Source organism: Schistocerca americana, chromosome 11 (assembly GCF_021461395.2).
Source record: "Schistocerca americana isolate TAMUIC-IGC-003095 chromosome 11, iqSchAmer2.1, whole genome shotgun sequence".
Taxonomy (NCBI): domain Eukaryota; kingdom Metazoa; phylum Arthropoda; class Insecta; order Orthoptera; family Acrididae; genus Schistocerca; species Schistocerca americana.
Window position 1 is genome coordinate 48637002 of NC_060129.1, and position 22574 is coordinate 48659575.

Genomic DNA, 22574 nt, shown 5'->3' on the forward strand with positions numbered 1-22574 from the left:
ACACCATGCAAGAAGAGCACATATTCGTAATCGCGGCATCGATTCCGAACCAAGTACAGTGCTGACGAGCAAGTTGTTTCGTTCTCACTATACCCCAATGTCCTTGGTGGAGAAGCCGTAAGACAGAGGACTGTAACGAACGTGGGACCACGACCCTGGACTGATCATTATCTGAACGCAACAACAAAACACCACGTCGTACAAAAAGTCTCTCTTTGTGAGCAAAAAATCGGCGAACCAACGGATCCTCGATCCGAGACTTTGACAAGGGCCATTGCGTAGCAACAAAACGCAGAACGGTAGCAAGGACAGGGTCAGAAGCTGTGGCTGTAGCTACACGACGAAAATCAATCGGAAACGATTCGACCACGTCATCGGTTTCCGCATCAATGAACATGCAAGCAAGTTCGGAAGAATCGAATGCTTTATCCTCAGCAACAGGCAAACGGGACAACGCATCTGCGTATCCGTGCTTAGCAGTGGACCGATACAAGATATCGTAGCGGTATTGCGAGAGGAAAATAGACCAGCGAATGAATTTCTGCGCTGTACGTGGAGCTACAGGCTTGTTCGGATGAAAAAGCGATGTCAAAGGTTTGTGGTCTGTGATGATGGTAAAGTGACGACCATACAAGAAATCATGAAACTTTGTAACACCAAATACGAGAGCCAATGCTTCTTTCTCGATCTGTGAATAATTTCTTTGCGCAGACGAGAGCAATTTGGACGCAAAGGCAATAGGGCGATCGTGTGATCCATCTATGTGCGCAAGCACAGCACCGATCCCGAATTCCGATGCATCTACCATCAACAAAAGGGGCTTCTGGGGATCTAATGGCGTAAGGCAAGTATTGGAAAGCAACGCCGATTTCAACTGGCTAAAGGCGCGTTCGCATTCCGTCGACCAGACGAACGGAACACCTTTACGGCGTAAGCGATGAAGCGGAGCTGAAATGAAAGAGGCGTGGCGCACATATTTATGGTAATAGTTGATTTTTCCCAGCACACTCTGTAGCTGCTTCAAATTCTGCGGCGAAGGCAAGTGTTGTATGGCACGGAGGTGCTGGGGACTGGGATGTATGCCTTGGGCATTGATTACATGTCCCAGGTAGGGCAAGTCGCGAGCGAAAAACACACATTTGTCCTTCCGCAAGCGAAGACCATTTTGTCGCAAGACCTGAAATAATGTTCTGAGATTGGCTAAATGTTCTTCTTCCGTCTTTCTGGAGATCACAATATCGTCCACATAGTTTGCTGCAGTAGGGACCGACGCACAAACAGTTGGTAGATATTGCTGAATCAATGCAGGGGCGGATGCACACCCGAATGGCAGTCGTATGAATCGATACAAACCAAGATGCGTGTTAACCACCAAAGCGCGCTGGGATTCTTCGTCCACCGGTACTGCAAGTACGCATCTGCTAGGTCCAACTTCGAAAAATGTTTACCCGGGCACAGTTTGTCAAAAAAGTCTTCCAGGTGGGGTAAAGGAAAAGTTGCAGTCACTAGTTGTGGATTCACTGTTGCCTTGAAATCCATACAAAGTCTGAATTTTCCGGAAGGTTTTGGCAAAATTACTAAGGGTGATGCCCAGAGAGAAGCCTGCACACGTTCAATTACACCTTGCGATTCCAAATCGTGTAATGTTTTTGCGACCTCATCACGCAATGCGTGGGGAACATTGCGCGCTCTGAAAAATTTCGGTTGCGCGTTTACTTTCAGTTCCAAATGTGCTTTATAGTTCTTAGCGCAACCAAGGCCCGGTGCAAAAATGTCTGCAAATTCCTCACAGAGACGAGAAACACTGTCTGAAGGTACAGTCTGGTTCACTGATAGGACCTGATTTACTATAGACAAGTTAAACAACTGAAATAAATCGAAACCAAGTTTTGTTTCTCCCTTGTATGTTGCAAGAAGGCTGCACTGTCCTAACACAGGGATATGTTGACCGGAATAACTACTTAACATTTGCGGCATGCAACGGAGGTGTGCCCAGCTGTTTGTACATGTCTTGATTGATCAGTGAAACCGCAGCTCCGGTATCGAGCTGGAATGGTATCACTTTGCCGTTAATGTCCAAGTCTACAAAAAGTTTATTGTCCTGCTGACGACAACAGCGACTGTCTCGTGCAACGTGAACTGACACTGGTACAGAATCACTTGCGACTTGACGGGATTTCTGGCGATGTCAACGCACACTTTTTGTGGGACGAACACAGTCACTGTTAGAGAGAGTGGAATGAACTACATGAATTTCCATGTGCGAAATTTCGCGAGCCTGAGTATCCTTGGTTCGAATTCGGCGCGAAGCAAAGGGCCTGGAATGGTAGTGAGTGTCTGATCTGAGCTTTTTCTGGCAAACACTCTGAACATGGCCTTTTTTATTACTGAAAAAGCAAATAGCCTGGCATGATGGGCAATTCTCACGCGAATGTCTAGTAGCACACTGCGGGCATAATTTTATCACTGCATTTGCCTGCCTGCGCGGCACACGTGGCTGAGAACCTGGCGGCAGCTGTGCGGCTGGGCGCGAGGGCTGTTTACTGTTCCGTGCAGCGCGCCCAGCGGGCCGGTTAACCTGACACACGGGTGGCGAAGTTTCAAATGATTCCTGAGCAAAGTCAAGTGTGTCCTGCCGATCCAATATGTCCATCACTTGTTGAAGGGAGGGATTGACTAGTTTCAAAATCTGTTCCCTTATATGAACATCAGAAACGTTCTGAGCAATTGCATCACGGACCATAGTATCTGAATAAGGGAGTCCACATTGACACTCGAAAGCACAATCCCTAGTAAGGCCTTGCAAGTTTGCAACCCACTCCTGATTAGTCTGACCGGCCGTACGTTTTGTACGAAAGAAGGTATACCTTTTTGCAACTACATTGACTGATTCTTTGAAATATGCATCTAATGCAGACAAAATTTCGTCGTAGGACAGAGTTGCTACATCGCATCAGGGGAATAATTTGACTATCACACGGTACGTGGTCACCCCTACGGAGGAAAGGAGAAAACGCTGCCGCTCATTACCTTGAATTCTGTAGGCAGCGAGATGGAATCCAAATTAGCGTGACCACTCCGTCCAGCTTTCCAGTGCAGCATCAAAAGGACGAAAAGTTGGTGCAACAGCGTGTTGTGGCTGCGTTAGCGGTGGAGCGGCGGCTGCCGCATCGTTTTGCATTGCACGTTGACCCTGGACGAGCTGTCCAAGGACATCCAGTAAGGCCTGCGTCTGCTGATTCTGTAAGCGATAAAATTCGGACAGTACATCTGGAGATGGTGGCGAAGCCATTACACAAGTAAATCAGGGCAGTATAGTTACGAACGCGGTTTGGCCTCGTCGCCAAATGTTGTGGGTTGGCAGGAGAGCCAACACCCTATGAATAGAGGAAGCCGATAGGCACGCGTTTTAGCTCACACAGGCTGGCGTGAGGTCTGGAACACGACAAGGACATTAGAATGTAGAAAAATGGACGTAGCTGGTGGAACACTTAACTTTAATCCGTTAAAGGTGAACGTGGGTCTGACGGTACATGATTAACAAGATCAATAGCAACTGATAATGGCACCTTGCTAGGTCGTAGCAATTGACGAAGCTGAAGGCTCTGCTAACTATCGTCTCGGCAAATGAGGACGTGTTTTGTCAGTGAACCATCGCTAGCAAAGTCGGCTGTACAACTGGGGCGAGTGCTAGGAAGTCTCTCTAGACCTGCCGTGTGGCGGCGCTCGGTCTGCAATCACTGATAGTGGCGACACGCGGGTCCGACGTATACTAACGGACCGCGGCCGATTTAAAGGCTACCACCTAGCAAGTGTGGTGTCTGGCGGTGACACCACAGCTGGTATCTCGGTATTGCAGATGACGTACAGCGACATGAACAACGGCATGTGCTATTATGGTTTACATGTCTGTTATAACGTTCTGAGCAAAAATTACACATTCCGAAAAATATGTGTATCCCAATGCGATATTTTACTCTTTACTCTGCAGAAGAATAAAGGAAACCCGCTGGTGATAATGAAATATGGCTGAAATACGTATCGGTAAAAAGAGAAGAAACCGTGTTTGTTCAAGGTTAAATCTTTTCAAATTTTTGTTCTTAAATCCAAGACGAGATAAAAAGTGAGATTTCATGTCGAGAAATCACCTCAAGATGAATACCTAGTCACAACATTCCAAGAAGCTGTATGAAGCGAAGAATCTGAGAATACAAGACGGACGCCTGGCTGTCGCTCTCGTAGGGCCGGCAAAGACGAGGTCACACTAATTACAGGGCGCACAGGAGCGAAGTGGCGAGGGAGACGGTCCAGTATGTGCTACTGCAGGAAAAACCCTCTACCACGCACTTCGCAAGGGTTTGTAGTGTATGGAACTGGAAGTTGATTTAGATATTACCTACATGTTATTTTTACAGCCTTATGACTGAATAGTTACTTTCGCACAGGAAAAAATAAATTTCACGAGCTAGGTGACTGACGCAAAAGCGGTAGTGCATGATATAGAAAAATATACTGTCCCAAATAATTTATGATCTCAAGCTCATGCACCCTTATTTATTGTGTAATTACTGGTTCCATTTCCTTACAGTTTGCATCCTTCAGCTTTACCTTTAGTGGCCCACATTAAAAATGGCGTTACAAGCAATTTGAGTGAGTGAGGCGCAGAAGTTTGAACTTTCTTCGACGTACAAGACTTTATTATTTAAACTTTTGCATATCCCGTTAACGTTAGTAACGTCTTCACACTACGACATTCAGTAAACAGATAACCGAAGATTTCCGCTGCTCGCCTGGCATTGTCCTCGTTGTATACCAGCGTAATTTGATGTTACTCTCAGATTTGTACATATTACTCTCACAGCTGATACTATCAGCTGGTCTAATGACATTTCTCAAGATATTGCAGTGTTCTCTGTAATTGTCTGTAGTTGATGGCTCTTGATACTGCTGTATTCCTTGGTAATATTATGCTTTTAATATGTGTTATTCTGATGCATTGTGTTTTACACGTTTGCTGTTTGTCACTTTTAAAAATGGACATCTTTTCCTGGAAAATGTGAAACGAACATATGTGAAGTATTACATCTTACATCCAACCTGTGGCCACCGGTGACGCCTCAGGAGTTGACTGAGTGACTTCGCCGCAGCTGGGTAGGGGCTCATAATCACGGCCGGCCGCGCCGTGCCGCAAGTCACGCGTGCAGCGTGTCTGGCCCACGGGCCCGGCCTGCCTGCCGCTCGGCTCCGCTCGGCTCCGCTCGGTCCTTCTCGGAGGCGCCCGGGAGAGCGCCGCGCTTCGTCCGGCGTCGCGGTGCGACGTCTTCCGGCCGGCACAAGTCTCTCGATTTCGGCAGACTCGCGCTGTCAGCGCAGTTTACCCTTCGCTGTGTGATCTCGGTACGATGGAGGTTCACTGGGCCAGTGGCTGTTTGCACGAAGGAGGCAGTCGAGCGATCTACCGTCGCGATTCTTTAAAATGAGTGGCAGTGACAGAAGAGAGCGGAGAGGTTTCTCAATTCATATACGGTACAGGTAGTGCATATCCACTGTGAAACGACATTAGATGTACATGTACATGGATGCTCTGCAGATCACACTTAAGGGCCTGGCGGAGGGTTCATCGAATGACCTTCACAACGGTTCTCGATTATTCCAATATCGAACAGTGCGAGGAAAAAACCAATGCCCATACCTTTCCCTGATAGCTCCCGTTTCCTTTTTCCTATTACGGCGATCGTTTCTCCCTAAGTATGTATGCGTTAGAAAAATATTTTTGCATTCGAAGGAGAAAGTTGGTGACTGAAATTTCGTGAGATGATTCTGCCACAATGAAAAACGCCTTTTTGATGTCCATCCCAAATTCTGTATCATGTCAGTAACACTGTTTCCCCTATTTCGGGGTAATACAGAACGTGCAGCTCTTCTTTGAACTTTCACAATGTACTCCATTAACCCTATCTGGTGAGGATCCCACACTGTGCAGCGGTACTCCAAAAGAGGGCATACAAGCGTAGCGTAGGCAGTCTCTTTAGTAGATCTTACGTTTTCTAAATATTCTGCTAATGAATCGCAGTCTTTGGGTTGCCTCCCCCTCAACATTGTGTGTTCTTCCCAATTTAAGTTGCGTCTGCCCATTCTGATTTAGGTTTCCCGTGATTTTCCTAAATCGCTCCAGGCAAATATTGGGATGGTTCCTTTGAAAGGGCACGGCCGACTTCCTGCGCCATCCTTCCCTAATCCAATGATACTGGTGACCTCACTGTTTGGTCTCTTTCCCCCAAACAACCCCACCCAACCCCAACCCCCAATCTAAGTGGCTCGTAATTATAATTCCTATGGTTTTAGTTGAATCTGCGGGCTTTATATTTAGTGATTTATCGTGTAATCAAAGTTTAACGGATTCCTTTTAGCACTCATATGGAGGACTTCATTATCTAGGATCAATTGCCACTTTCCACAATATACAGATATATTTTCTAAATCGTTTTGCATTTTTTGCTCTCAGATTGTTCCTCAGATCGTTACGAAATCATTTATATAGATAAGGAACAGCAGTGGGCTTATAACACTACGTTGGGGAACGCCAGAAATCACTTCTGTTTCACTCAATGACTGTCAGTTATAAGGAACTGTGACCTCTCTGACAGGATATCACGAACCCAGTTAGCTAACTTAGATGATATTCCATAAGCACCCAATTTCAGTAGAAGCCGCTTGTGTGGTACAGTGTCAAAGGCCTTTTCGAAATCCTTGTCGATAGCACTCAACACTTCGCGCTTCACAAGAATGATGTTTTCTGAATCCGTCTTTACTGTGTGTCAATAGACCGTTTTCTTCAAGGTAATTAATAGTCCTCACACGCAATATATGTTCCAAAATCCTACTGGATATCGAAGTTAATAATATGGACCTGTAATTTACTGGATTACTTCTTCCACCGTTCTTGAATATTGGTGTAACCTGTGCTGCTTTCCAATCTTTTCATACGGATCTTTCGTCCAGCGGACGGTTGTATAAGGTTGTTATGTATGGAGCTGTTGCATCAGCATACTCTGAAGGAAACGCAATTGGTATACAGTACGGACCGGAAGACTTGCTGTTATTAAGTGATTTAAGTTGCCTCACAAATCGGAGGATATCTGCCTCTAGGTTACTCATGTGGATAACTGTTCTTGATTCGGATTCTAGAATATGCAGAAAGAGTTTAAAGATGTGATTGACAATGAAACAGGATTAAATCACGAATGTCGACAGACGAGATTCCTTGTTTTGTACATCAAAAAGCACTTTGTGCTAAATTTGCAGGCCTTTGGCACATGGCGAAATTGGAAGAAAGCATAGTATAATTGCTGAAGTCACACGCATCTTCCGTTTTCAGCTGCAACGGTTTTCAGTGAAACTGAACGATTCCTATGGAGACCTCATATCGTACTACAAAGTACGTAGGTTATGTTGAGACACATACCTGGAACGACTTCAAACTTGCTACCGTTTAATTTTTTGACGGAAAAAGGAATGCAGGAACGAAAATGAAAACATGTGTAATCTAGTGCAGATTTCACATTTTAACTGGACTTTACTGTACACTGCCCACAGTAATGCACTGCAAGGTAACTTTTTCCTCATTTGATGGGGATGCATTTAGAAAGAAAATCGCGTTTCTGGAACGGACACATTCTGACAAAGACAGTGAAGTTCTCTAAGATCACTGGTGTTAAACAAAATACGAAGTTTGAAGAATACGTTGTGGCCTAGAAAGAATTACAAGGGTAGTTTTATGAAGTTTTTGAGATTTTTAAAAGTTTTTTACATTAGCGCTTCATTGCGTATTAATACAGGTTACGTAACAGCAGTGCTCTTGTGCCAAGTTATCCTCTTCCTTTCTGTAAATTTTTCTGTCAAAACATGTATAGCAAATGTGATGCTTGCTGTAGAAATCTGAAGGCGTGGATGTGAAGACTGTGTAGGTTATGGTTTATTGGGGCGAATGTAGCGGCGAGGAAACTGGGTAGATAAGACGCTCTCCATGGCAACGTACGTTGAACAAGAGGCAAAAATTTGTGCCCTTGAGGCTAAATTAGAAAATGAGGACTTGAAATTATGTAGGCTAAGGGAAGAAACAGGGACGGGAAAGGTAGTAGCAAAAAGAGAAACTGTTGAAAAAACTTCGAAATTCAGTTAGTAAATCACTTTAGCTTGCTATCTAAAGTAGTGGAGGAAGGGCCTCATCTAGATGTAGTTGAATGTATTTTGAAGCAGAATATTAGCTTCAAGAAAAAAGACATGTAGGGATCAAATCAGAATAGGAAAAGAAGAATATTGGTTCTAGTTAACAGTCAAGGCCAGGAGCTTCAGGAGGAATTAGGTGCAGCGTACCAGCTCACAAGTTTTGTGAAAACAAACGCTAGGGAGATCAGGTAATTACAGTTTGGGCAGCAGGAAACAACCTGCGGTATGAATCCAAGCTGTACTATTGCGAGAGACTTGGATGAAATAGCAACATGAACTGGCCACACAAATGTGGTGTTTGTGGAGGTCTTTCAGCGCCATGTTCGGTCCTGCGTAAACACTGCTGCAAGGCGTGTTAACACTCTGGCTTGCTATCTGAAGTAGTGGAGGAACGGAATGTTCCAGATACCCCCAAAACCTCACACATGCGATGTTCCTGTTGACACTACTGGTAGGTGAGGATACACTACGCATGGCCTGCACCTAAATAGGAAGGGGAATGATAAGTTAGCTTGTCTATTAGCAGATACTTTAAGAGGGAACCTCAGTCACACGAAGGTGGTCCCTGTGGTTAATGGGACCAGGTAGACAGGTTTTTTATGTTAAGGTCAAAGTCCTAACAGGCAACATAAAAAAAATAGAATAAGAGAAGCTCCATGTACAGTAAATAGGGATGAAGCCAAGGGTAGTATCAACTTACTTCATCAGAATATCAGGGGAATAAAAAATAAAGTAGATGATCTGTTAGCATATGTGGATGACCTCACAAATAACAATGGGGTTGATATTCTTTGTCTGAACGCCATGTAACTGTGGTGATAGATAGTGTCAGTATAAATTAGTATAATTTAGCATCTTACACTTCCAGATATAGCATGGATAAAGGAGGGGCTGCCGTTTACATAAAACAAGGATATAAGTTCAAAACTGTAGAAGTAAGCAAATTTTGCATTGATCAGCACTTTGAAGTTTGTGCATGTAAACTAGAGATAAATAATGTAGTGTTGATGTTAGCAACAGTGTACAGGTCCCCATTAGGAGATTGGGAGCTACTCATAAAAAAGTTTGACTACCTATTACGCTGTCTGTCAGACAAAAACGGGAAGTTACTAATCTGTGATGATTTCTGTGTAATCTTTCTAACCAGTTCAGATGGGAAAAGTGTAAGTGTTATTAATTGCATATAACATAGAATCAGCTATCAATTTCCCTATACATATAGCTCAAGGCAGTAGCGCTCTAATAGATAATGTATTTGTGCAGCAAGAGGGTGTAAAACTAACACATGCTTTTCCATTGATAAATGGATTGTCAGCCCATGATGTACAATTGATTAAATTAGAAAACACAGCAAGGTGTACAGTTCGGAAACCATGAAATAAAACTGTAAGGTTGCTCAACCCAGTGTTTATTGAGCACTTCAGAGAAAATTTAATAAAAGTTAATTGGGGAGATGTATATAATCGGCCAAGTGCACTTGTGCCTGGGCATGGCCCGTGAGCCCATGTCTTGGCCACCCCATTTCTACACTCCTCGTTTCTTTTGTAATTCCTGCAAACACTAACACCCGTACTCGTACTGGTAACTAATTTAAATACAACCTACTGGTGAATTTTGCTTCATGGGTATTAGGCCACTGTCCATGGCATATTTCTCTGCCTTGGTCTCCTAAATGTGTAGGCACCACCAGAGACACCACCAGAGGCAATAAACAATGACACAACACTAACTTGTGGAAACAGACCTATCCGAGATTTCAATTTTGATGTATGCTAGAGCTTCTAGCAGATAAGGGCAACGCTACAATGCTCATGAAATAATGAACCTACTGCAGAAAAACTTGCGTTGTATTACAACCAGGAAGGTACAGTGAGATTAAAAGCAATCTCCCAAGATCAGTACTTAGGGTAACCCATCAGCTAGTAAAAGCCTCTTTGATTTTTCTCACCAACTAGAAATGTCTTCTAAATCAGAACTGGTCCCATCAAGATTGTGTGGTATACCAAAAATTCACAAACCTGTCATTCCATTAAGGCCAGTTGTTAGCGCTATGGACTGCTCGACAAACGTGACTGCCAAATACCTGGACAGTCTTCTACAGACCTCTGTAGCAAAAAAAGACGTATAAAAGGTTCAGTTCATTATACAAAAAATAGAATCCTTCATGTACATCAGATATTAGCCCATTTAGACATTCTATTACTGCTTACTGTAGTTGCTCTTAATAGAACGATGTCAGATATGGAATTTACACTCTTAGACAAAAAAAGGAACACTCCGTGAAGGAAATATCCGAAAGATACAGCAAGTAGCAGTTGTGCTGTACATGAGCAGACAAACAAGTGGATGACTTATTCAAGAGGGAAGCTTAACAAGTTAAGTAAGTCAATAATGCGTCCTTATGTAAGCAATTTTTCATCTTGACATTGATTGACAGAGTTGTAGGATGTCTCCCTGAGGAACATCATGCCATATTTTGTCCAAATGCTGCGGTAGATCGTCAAAATCCCGACCTGGTAGGACGTCCCTGCCTGTATCGCTCCAATTATTCTCAATTGCGAAGAAGTCTGGCAACCTTGCTGGCCAAGGTAGGGTTTGGCAAGTCTAAAAACAAATAGTAGAAACTCTCCCCATATGCGAGAGGGCATTATTTTGGAAAAAAAGTTAGCCAAGAATGGCTTACCTTGAAGGCAGCAAAACGGGGTGTAGTGCTGTGCTGTGCTGTGCTGTAAGGGTACCACAAATTAAAACCAAAGAAGTCCTGCTGTGAAAAAAAATTACACCCCACACCATCACTCGAGGTTGTCAGACCATATGCCGGACAACAGTAAGGTTGGTATACCACGACCATCTGGGGCATCTCCAGACGCGACTTCGGCCAGGAATCTCATTGACTGGAACAGTCTTCTATGATGAGCCTCACTTCTAATTGAGCCCCAATGTCCAGCAAAGATGTTTCTGGAAACGCCTTGGAAATTGGGGGGGGGGGGGGGGGGTTCCAACCTGACCGTCGCCTGCCATAAGTCCCAACATCCGAGAGTGATGGTCTGGGGTGCCGTTCACTTTCATAGCAGGACTTTAGTAGTCACCCACACAGCAGAGCGATACATCGATGATATTCGATATTATACGTCCAGTTTTGTTCTCCTTCATGCCAAGCCATACTGACATTATATATCAGTAAGGTAATGCCCGACCACACACACACAATGAGTGTTTCTATTGCTCGCCAAACATACCTTGACTAGGACAGGCACCAAACCTCTCCCCAACTGACAACGTTTGGCGCATACTGGGCAGGGCACTCCTACCATCCCGGGGTTTTCATGACTTAAGCTGCCAGCTGGACACGATTTGAAACGATGTCCCTCAGGAGGACATTCAACAGCTCTGCCAATAGATGCGAAGCCGAATAACTGAGACGGACCAAAGCATTACTGACTTCACTCAGTTTGTGAGGCTCTCCAATAAATCATCCAGTTTTCTGAAACTGTATTCATTACAACATTACAGGAAACACACTTAGCACAGTTACAACGGAGTTCTATATGTAAAACTGGAAGGAACAGCTCATCAGCCCAGGAAGAAAAATCACTATCGTTGGTTTTGTTATATTGATGATAGAAAAAGAGAAAGAAGTTGAAATATTTTAGAATGTACAGCTACTTAGAAAATCCACATATGTTAGGCACAGAAGGTCTGCAAAAACCTCACTCACACATGTGGATACATTCACAGAATTTCCAGTCATTGTCCCAAACTCAAAAGAGCAGTGATGGGAACATTGGTGGGCTGGGCTTAAATAATGTGTCACCACAGTAGTTGGAGGAACGCTCCGACCATTTAAACACTACTTTCAGAATAAATGATTAATCTGAGAAAGAGATGAATAGGGCAATAAGTCCATAAAGATATGGAGCTTCTCATGAAGAAGAACCAAAGATTTACTCCCATTCGTAAAAGCAATCATGGTTCACATGATCAGAGTACGAGGAATACATAGTATTGATGCAGTGTTTATACCATTTACGAACGAGCGTGAATGTTTCGAACACTGTAAAGAATGTACGGCCAGCACTTGCCACAGGAGGAATATATAAATTGTCTTGCACACACATTGAAGCACACATGTGTAGTACAAACAGAAGTAATGATTTCTTGCTTAAGGAACAGAAGAGCAGTTGTCATCTGCGAAATAGCAATAAATCGGCAGTTGCAGAACATCCACTGGGACCAGGGAAACTAAAAATTCGTCTCTGCGATACGGAACCAATATTACTGTGCTTGAATTTACAGAGAGGGCATTCAAATTCCAAAGCACGAAAGCAACTTTAACGGAAAGAAGAATGAGTGAAATAAGACGAGCTGCTGGCCTCAGTGCTGAATACAGAAACCAGCGCCAAGTGTTCCCGAGCAGAAGCTCGACAACACACGCACTCGTGACTCTGCGCTCTTAAGCAGCCGTCTGATGACATCACAGCCCGACTGTGGCAGGGATCCGAACAAACAGTTCAGCTTGTAGAGTTTATACAAGTTTCAAACTGCTGCCTGAGCCTTTATAGCCTCTGAAGATGTCTCCAGCATTTGGAGACGAAACGTTAGAGACCTTTCCATTTTTTTTTTGAGTCATCTGTCTTCTCATTCGTTTGATGTGGTCCACTACGAATTCCTCTCCTATGCCAACCTCTTCACCTCAGAGCAGCACTTGAGACCTACGTCCTCAATTATTTGCTGGATGTATTCTCCATTTTCGTACCATGGAAGTCATTCCCTGATGTCTTAGCAGATGTCCCATCATCGTGTCCCTTCCACATATTCCTTTCCTCTTCCATTCTGCGCAGAACCACAGAGACTCTTGTGACATTATCCTGACTGCCTTGTCCGAGAATTACTTCGAGCAGATAGTTAGAGAACCAACTCGTGAAGCTAACGTTTTAGACCTCATAGCAACAAATAGACCGGAACTTTTCGACTCCGTGAATGTAGAAGAGGGTATCAGTGATCATAAGTCAGTGGTTGCATCAATGACTACAAGTGTAATAAGAAATGCCAAGAAAGGAAGGAAAATATATTTGCTTAACAAGAGTGATAGGGCACAAATCGCAGAATATCTGAGTGACCACCATCAAACGTTCATTTCTGAGGAAGAGGATGTGGAACAAAAATGGAAAAAATTCAGAAACATCGTCCAGTACGCCTTAGATAAGTTCGTACCGACTAAGGTCCAAAGCGAGGGGAAAGATCCACCGTGGTATAACAATCATGTACGAAAGGTACTACGGAAACAAAGAAAGCTTCATCATACGTTTAAGAGTAGTCGAATCATAGCTGATAAGGAAAAGCTGAACGAAGCGAAAAAGAGCGCAAAGAGAGCAATGAGAGAAGCATTCAACGAATTCGAACATAAAACATTGGCAAACAATCTAAACAAGAACCCTAAAAAGTTTTGGTCATATGTAAAATCGGTAAGCGGATCTAAATCCCCTATTCAGTCACTCGTTGACCACGATGGAACCGAAACAGAGGACGACCGAAGAAAGGCAGAAATACTGAATTCAGTGTTCCGAAACTGTTTCACTGCGGAAAATCGTAACACGGTCCCTGACTTCAGCCGTCGCACGGACGCCAAAATGGAAAATATTGAAATAAACGATATCGGAATTGAAAAACAACTGCTATCACTTAGTAGCGGAAAAGCATCCGGACCAGACGAGATACCCTTAAGATTCTACAGTGATTATGCTAAAGAACTTGCCCCCTTTCTATCAGCAATTTATCGTAGATCGCTGGAAGAACGTAAAGTACCTAGCGACTGGAAGAAAGCGCAGGTCGTTCCCATTTTCAAGAAGGGTCATAAATCAGATGCGAATAATTATAGGCCTATTTCGCTTACGTCAATCTGTTGTAGAATAATGGAACATGTTTTGTGTTCTCGTATTATGACGTTCTTAGATAATACAAATCTCCTTCATCATAACCAACATGGATTCCGCAAACAGAGATCATGTGAAACTCAGCTCGCCCTATTTGCCCAAGAAATTCACAGTGCCGTAGACACTGGCGAGCAGATTGATGCCGTATTCCTGGACTTCAGGAAGGCATTTGATACGGTTCCGCACTTACGTTTAGTGAAAAAAATACGAGCTTACGGAATATCGGACCAGGTTTGTGATTGGATTCAGGATTTCCTAGAAGAAAGAACACAACATGTCATTCTTAACGGTTCAAAATCTGCAGATGTAGAGGTAATTTCGGGAGTACCGCAGGGAAGCGTGATAGGACCTTTATTGTTTACAATATACATAAATGACTTAGTTGACAACATCGGTAGCTCCGTGAGGCTATTTGCAGATGACACGGTTGTCTACAAGAAAGTAGCAACATCAGAAGACTCGTACGTACTCCAGGAGGACCTGCAGAGGATTAATGCATGGTGCGACAGCTGGCAGCTTTCCCTAAACGTAGATAAATGTAATATAATGCGCATACATAGGGGCAGAAATCCATTCCAGTACGATTATGCCATAGGTGGTAAATCATTGGAAGCGGTAACGACCGTAAAATACTTAGGAGTTACTATCCGGAGCGATCTGAAGTGGAATGATCACATAAAACAAATAGTGGGAAAAGCAGGCGCCAGGTTGAGATTCATAGGAAGAATTCTAAGAAAATGTGACTCATCGACGAAAGAAGTAGCTTACAAAACGCTTGTTCGTCCGATTCTTGAGTATTGCTCATCAGTATGGGACCCTTACCAGGTTGGATTAATAGAAGAGATAGACATGATCCAGCGAAAAGCAGCGCGATTCGTCATGGGGACATTTAGTCAGCGCGAGAGCGTTACGGAGATGCTGAACAAGCTCCAGTGGCGGACACTTCAAGAAAGGCGTTACGCAATACGGAGAGGTTTATTATCGAAATTACGAGAGAGCACATTCCGGGAAGAGATGGGCAACATATTACTACCGCCCACATATATCTCGCGTAATGATCACAACGAAAAGATCCGAGAAATTAGAGCAAATACGGAGACTTACAAGCAGTCGTTCTTTCCACGCACAATTCGTGAATGGAACAGGGAAGGGGGGATCAGATAGTGGTACAATAAGTACCCTCCGCCACACACCGTAAGGTGGCTCGCGGAGTATAGATGTAGATGTAGATGTAGATTCCTTACTTTGTAAGTTGACCTAATTTTCAGCATTCGTCTGTAGTACATCATTTCAAATGCTTTGATTCTCTCCTGTTCCGGTTGTCCCACAGTCCATGTTTCACTACCATTCAAGGCTCTGCTCCAAATGTACATTCTCAGAAAATTCTTCCTCAAATTAAGGCCTATGTTTGATACTAATAGACTTCTCTTGGTCAGGAATGCCTTTTTCGCCGGTGCAAATCTGCCTTCGATGTCCTCCTAGCTCCATACGTCGTCGATTATTTTGCTGCCTAGGTAGTAGAGTTCCTTAATTTGATATACTCCGTGACAATTAATCCTGATGTTATGTTTATCTCTGTTCTCATTTCTACTACTTCCAATTCCTTTCGTCTTTCTTCGATTTATTCTCAACCCATATTTTGTACTCATTAGACTGTCCATTCCATTCAGCCCATCATGTAATTCTTCTTCACTTTCACTTTCAGAATAGCAATGTCATCAGCAACTCGTATCATTCATACCCTTTCACCTTGAATTTTAATCCCACTCCTGAACCTTTCTTGTATTTCCATTACTTCATCGATGTACATACTGAAAATACGGGCGAAACACTACATCCCTGCCACCATCCTTTTTAATCCGAGCTCATCATTCTTGGTCATCCACTCTTATTATGTCCTCTTGGCTTTTGTACATATTGTGTATTACCTGTCTCTCCCTACAGCTTACCCCCGTTTGTCTCAGAAATTCTAACACGTTGCGCCATTTTACATTGCTCAACGACTTTTTAGGTCGACAAATCCTATAAACGTAATTTTATCGTTCTTTAGTCTTGCTTCTATCAGCGACAGCAACGTCGGAATTGCCTCTCTGTTGCATTTACCTTTCCTAAGGCCAAATTGATAGTCATCTAACTCATCCTCAGTTTTCTTTTCCATTCTCCAACATATTAATTCTTGTCTTCAATTTGGATGCATGAGCTGTTAAGCAGACTGTTCGATAATTGTCGCACTTGTCAGCTCTTGCAGTCTTAGGAATTGTGTGGATGATATTTTTCCGAAAACTAGACGGTATGTAGGCGGACTCATATATTTTACACACCAGCGTGAATAGTCGCTTTGTCGCCAGTTCCCCCTCCCCCCCCCCCCCCCCCATTGATTTTAAACATCCTGATGGGAAGTTATCTATCCCTTCTGCCTTATTTGATCTTGTCCTCCAAAGCTCTTTTAAATTCTGATTCTATTACTGGATCTCCTATGTCTTCTAAATCGACTCTTCTTTCTTCTTCTATTACATCAGACAAATCTTCCCTCCTCATGGAGGCCTTCAATGTACTCTTTCCATATATCCACTTCCTCCTCCTATTTTGACGGTGAAATTCCCACTGCACTCTTAATGTTACCGACCTTTGCTAACAATATCACTCAAGGTTGCTTTGACTTTCTTATGCGATGATTCAGTCCTTCCAACAATAATTTCTTTTTCGACTTCTTCACATTTTTCAGGCAACCATTTCGTCTTAGCTTTCCTACACATCCTGTCTATTTCATCCGTCAGGACTTGCATTTCTGTATTCCTGAATTTCCCTGAACATTTTTGAAATTCCTTCTTTCGTCATGGGTAATAAAAGAATTACTTCAGTTATTTTTTTTATTTCCCATGGTTTCTCCGCAGTTACTTTCTTTGTACCTATGTTTTTCTTTCCAACTTTTATTATTGTCCTTTTCAGAGATATCCATTCCTCTTCAAGTGGACTGCCTACTGGGATATTCCTTGTTGCTGTATCCATAGCCTTGCAGATCTTCAAGAGTATCTCGTCATTCCTTAGTACTTCTGTAACTGACACATTTGCGTATCGATTCTTTCTGACTTATCTCTTAAATTTCAACGTACTGTTTATCATTACAACATTGTGATATGAGTCTATATCTGCTCCTACGTATGCCTTACAATCCACGATATCTTTTCGGAATCTCTGTCGGACCATGATGTAATCTAACTGTAGTTCCCCATATCACCCAGCCTTTTCCATTTATACATCCTCCTCTTGCGATTAATATTCGCTATTACTAGCCGAAATTTATTACAGGACTGAGTCTTTCTTCTCTCTCATTCCCTATCCCAACCCCATATTCTCCAGTAACCATTTCTTCCACGTTTCTCCCTACAACTGCATTCCAGTCTCCCATGAGTAATGGAGTTTCATATCCCTTTACGTCCTGTATTACCCTTTCAGTACCTTCATATACTTTTTGTGTCATCTTATGCTTCCGACGTCGGCATGTAGTATCTGAACTATCGTTGTCGGTGTTGGTTTGCTGTCGATTGTGATAAGCGTAACTGTATCACTGAATTGTTCACTGTAACACACTCTCTGCTCTACCTTCCTAAAGAATCCTACTCCCGTTATACTGTTTCCTGCTACTGTTGATATTACCATAATAGCAAGCCAAAATACGACCGTCCCGCCCCGCAGCAGAACCCATGGATAGAGACCTGCACCGGTGCCAGGTCACCTACACAGCCTTTGTACGACGATCCCCAGTCGACGTTCGAAACCTGTGCTCGCCGGTTGGCACAAGCCCACTCCACTGATCCTGATTCCGTTTCACGTGTCCCCTTAGCCAATTTCTTCGCACTCCAAGGTACTAGGTAGTTTTTTATTGCTGTTCGTAGTGGTCGCCTAGTGACCAAATTCATTGTGTGAAACTGGCTACTTACTGATTGTGTCGACGAGCCTCCGAGTTGACACCAAACTGAGGGAGTACTTTTACAAATAGAGACTCCAGCAAAACACAAGCGGAACTGAGCCCTCAGAGTTCTACCTCCATGATACGGAGGTACACAGGCAGTCATATGTGCCTCTGGATAGGACCAAAATTTCCTGGAGCTACTTCCTTAATTACCTTGGTGCCTCCCTCATCCTGTCACTGTCATTTATGCAGCACTGCGCGGACCTGTGAAAGTCGTTTGGTTCTATTCTATATCAACTGCACTACATTCCTGCAAAAAACTGGGGAGCAAATGCAGACAAAAAGACAACGCTGCAATTTCCCTTGGTTATTGAGCTGTTGCATATTGTGCTAAAGCGTTAAAGAGCCATGTTTACTATTAATGACATTGCTACAACAGCTCCCACTTAGGGGTTGCTTGTTCTGTCCAATTTCGTCCCTGCTAATCTCACAATCAAGGATGCCAAGGCGCTAATTCCTAAGACAGAGTGCTATAAGAACTCAGTCTAACTGAGTAAGGTAGCGTAGTATGGTCTTTCTTGTCAAGAAAGATCAAGATTCAACCTCATCCAAATGACACAAGAGAGACATAGCAACGTCTTGAAAACGTGCTATTATAGTGGAAGTGCTGCTCGTGACTATGGCGCCAAGGAGCAGACGGTGACCCATGTTGTGGGGGAATGCCCAGTCCATGCCTTTGAAGGCGGTCTGTCGAGCTTGTCCAATCAGAGTTCTGCCCGCATGTTTGTATATGAATTCTTGTTTTTCATCCGAAACCATCAGTTCACCAGAATATGTTAGCAGAGTCGCATACCAGCCGTAATTTACGCCATAATTCCTGTCTGACACATCGATTCGTCTCTAATAGGCTGGCGACCTCTATCAATGGGTAACGTAAAAGCTGGAGAAAGGCAAGTTGAGTTTAGTTTTCACTATTCTATTCTACTAGATACAGTCAAGTTTCAGAATGTCATCTGTCACATAAGCTGACTGCATTTTATTTTGAAAGGTTGAACAACATGGAATGGAACATGACAACACTGCAAACGGATGATCTGAGGCATCATATCCTGTCCCAGTCAGCGCATGCTGTTCGGCGCATCGAAAGAGCCACGGTCGGCAGGGTGAATTGTGAGTGGTGGCGTCAGGTTTGGTTTCAGTGGAGGGATAAACCTGGTGAGTATATTATTTGGAAGTTCGTTATTGTTAAATAAAGCGTAATGTGCTCATTTAGGTTTTCTATAATAACTCTCGTCGAGGCTTATGAACACATGATAATGGAGCTGCACCACATTTGAAAATTCAGTCCTAATAACAGTGCATAGAAATAAAAACATAAGAACTAAATAATAATCACACTGGACAAAAGAAACAGTTGTCTAATCACAACCGATTGCATCTAACAAGAGAAGATCACCAACCTGGTCTCACATACAAAACGCACACTTGCAAGGTGTGAGCCCCAGCTGTCTATGTCGCGCGGAGATTTGGACCACGATTATGACTGTACGCAGTTAAGACCTTCTGAACACATAGCTTTTCAACGCTCGTGTACCACTTGTTTCTGGCACGCTCCGCTGCGTTCGCCCATTGTCGGAGCTCGAACTACTGTACGGTACGGTGAGTAAGAGGTTCGCGTTTATAGAGCCGGTGAACCGACAAGCGACAGTGTGGCACTTCCAGGAGCAGTATACAGTGACGGTCAAATTGCCACGTTTAAACGTCAAAGCTCGCGACAGTTGTGACCGGTAAGCGTCGTTATATGTGCCTATTCGACTAACTCTTACACGAGGCAAAAGAAACTCTATGAGCGTTTCTTTGTGCTACTATTTGTACCTTGCGATTTAGTTGCGGCAGTCATAGAGAAGACCCGTTAAATGGAGAGAAGAATAGTTGATTGACGTTAGACTATTCCTTATGAGAGGATGGTGGTGACAATGATGACGATACCCTTTCACCACGATCATTTTCGTCAAACAACTTCATTGGCACAATGCGACGGAGACGTAAAATCACAACCTGACTGTTTAGGAAGTTTGCTTTGAAGAGGTAATATTGTCAGATTTAACCTTGCCTCTGTCCGTAACAGAGATCTGTGTGTGTATGTGTGTGTGTGTGTGTGTGTGTGTGTGTGTGTGTGTGTGTGTGTGCGTGTGTTTTATAAAAAACTGCTGCAGAATATGTCCTAAAATATTGCTAAACAGTGTTGACCATATATGCGCATGGCATTGAAATACTATCTGCTCATATTGCTTACCCGTTTTTCACGTTAAATAACATGTGTTCTACTTGAAGAACAAACTTTCGAAACACATGGGGCAGACGTGACCGGCTCCACACACGTCTTCCCACACTTGCGACATGAAGCGGGTCTGAGGGCTCTGGACGTCACCCCGCTGCACAGTACTCTGCACTCGAGCATCAGGCAGCTGCAGTGGGGCGGAGCCAGTGGCAGGCAACCTGCACGTACAGAGCTTTAAAAACTCTGCATTCAAGACGTCTAAAATGAGTATTATCATAAGTATGGCCATTTATTTTAAGAGAGGGCGGGTGTTTGGTATCTAGGGTTGAGATCTTGCAAGTGTACGTTTTTCTCCTTTACAAAACAAGGTCGAGTTAGTTATGTTTATGTGGAAGGTTACAAGTAATAAACATGATGGTTGAGGACAGATTTCATTCGATGTCAGGTAAGGAGAGATCATGCTGACACAGGAGTAGAGCACACCACCTCTAGCCCTGACAAGGGCCTGAGTTGGCCGACAAGGAGAGTCCACGAGTCTCTCCAGTTGTGTCGTGTTCAGCTGACGTCACTCAACAGGTCCCGTAGAGCCGCCAGATCGCAGGGACGTTGAGACCGCCCCTGTCCACACGCTGGAGCCAGACATTTCCTATGAGGCTGAGACCGGATGGCTTAGCGGGCATGTCGGGATGCGGCAGGACGGCTGAGTGTTCGGCAGTCCAGCCAGGAGCGTGTCCACGCGGTCTGTGAACACGGCTGCTGTCCTTGGGGCGTCCCCAGGATACTCAGCACGAAGGTAGCGCACAGGTCCCGATTAAAAAATCATTATGCGTTGTGATGCGATCTAGACTGCTCGCTCACTAAACTTCAGCACAGATCTCTGACTCGTGACGTTTTAAGACTCCCGTTCATTGTCGTTGCGATAAAAGTGACAGTGCAGGAAGGTACTGTAACTTTTCCGAAATTTTTAGACCTTTAATGCCATACGCTACAGAGCGTACGGGGATCCACTACACGATGCCAACCCCAGCAGAACAGACACTAAGAGTCGCAAGAAACGACAGAGCCCGTGTCCTTAGAAATAGTGTAAAGTGCGTTATAAAAAGTAGCGGAATTTGGCACGTTGTGTACATTTATTTACTTCTTTAAGCGTTTATTCTACCTGATAAAATTAAGGCATTAGTGCATTCTCTTACATATAACCTGACATCTCAATGAGTCAACATTAGGACATGCGAAGTACACAAGCAGCACACGGTAGTGATAACTATACTACTTCTGCTAATAACAACAACAACAACAACAATGGACACACATAAGAACACACGTTTCTCTTGATGGGACATGCACAGCCGGCCGAAATGGCCGTGCGGTTAAAGGCGCTGCAGTCTGGAACCGCAAGACGGCTACGGTCGCAGGTTCGAATCCTGCCTCGGGCATGGATGTTTGTGACGCTAAACGATGTCAAAGTTAGCGTAAGGAGGGCTATGCGTGAAGCGTTCATTGAATTCGAAAGTGAAATTCTATGTACCGACTTGACAGAAAATCCTAGGAAGTTCTGGTCTTACGTTAAATCAGTAAGTGGCTCGAAACAGCATATCCAGACACTACGGGATGATGATGGCATTGAAACAGAGGATGACACGCGTAAAGCTGAAATACTAAACACCTTTTTCCAAAGCTGTTTCACAGAGGAAGACCGCACTGCAGTTCCTTCTCTAAATCCTCGCACAAACGAAAAAATGGCTGACATCGAAATAAGTGTCCAAGGAATAGAAAAGCAACTGGAATCACTCAATATAGGAAAGTCCACTGGACCTGACGGGATACCAATTCGATTCTACACAGAGTACGCGAAAGAACTTGCCCCCCTTCTAACAGCCGTGTACCGCAAGTCTCTAGAGGAACGGAGGGTTCCAAATGATTGGAAAAGAGCACAGATAGTCCCAGTCTTCAAGAAGGGTCGTCGAGCAGATGCGCAAAACTATAGACCTATATCTCTTACGTCGATCTCTTGTAGAATTTTAGAACATGTTTTTTGCTCGCGTATCATGTCATTTCTGGAAACCCAGAATCTACTATGTAGGAATCAACATGGATTCCGGAAACAGCGATCGTGTGAGACCCAACTCGCCTTATTTGTTCATGAGACCCAGAAAATATTAGATACAGGCTCCCAGGTAGATGCTATTTTTCTTGACTTCCGGAAGGCGTTCGATAC

General features: G+C 43.8%; 1 protein-coding gene across 1 annotated transcript in view; it reads left to right on the forward strand.

Moving 5' to 3' along the window:
* The window catches only part of LOC124553226, a 101993-nt gene that overhangs the window by 28694 nt on the left and 50725 nt on the right, over positions 1–22574 (forward strand). Inside the window, exon 3 of the mRNA XM_047127117.1 lies at positions 19124–19290. Within this exon, the coding sequence (XP_046983073.1) occupies positions 19124–19290 (167 nt within the window). The remainder of the gene's footprint in view (positions 1–19123; positions 19291–22574) is intronic.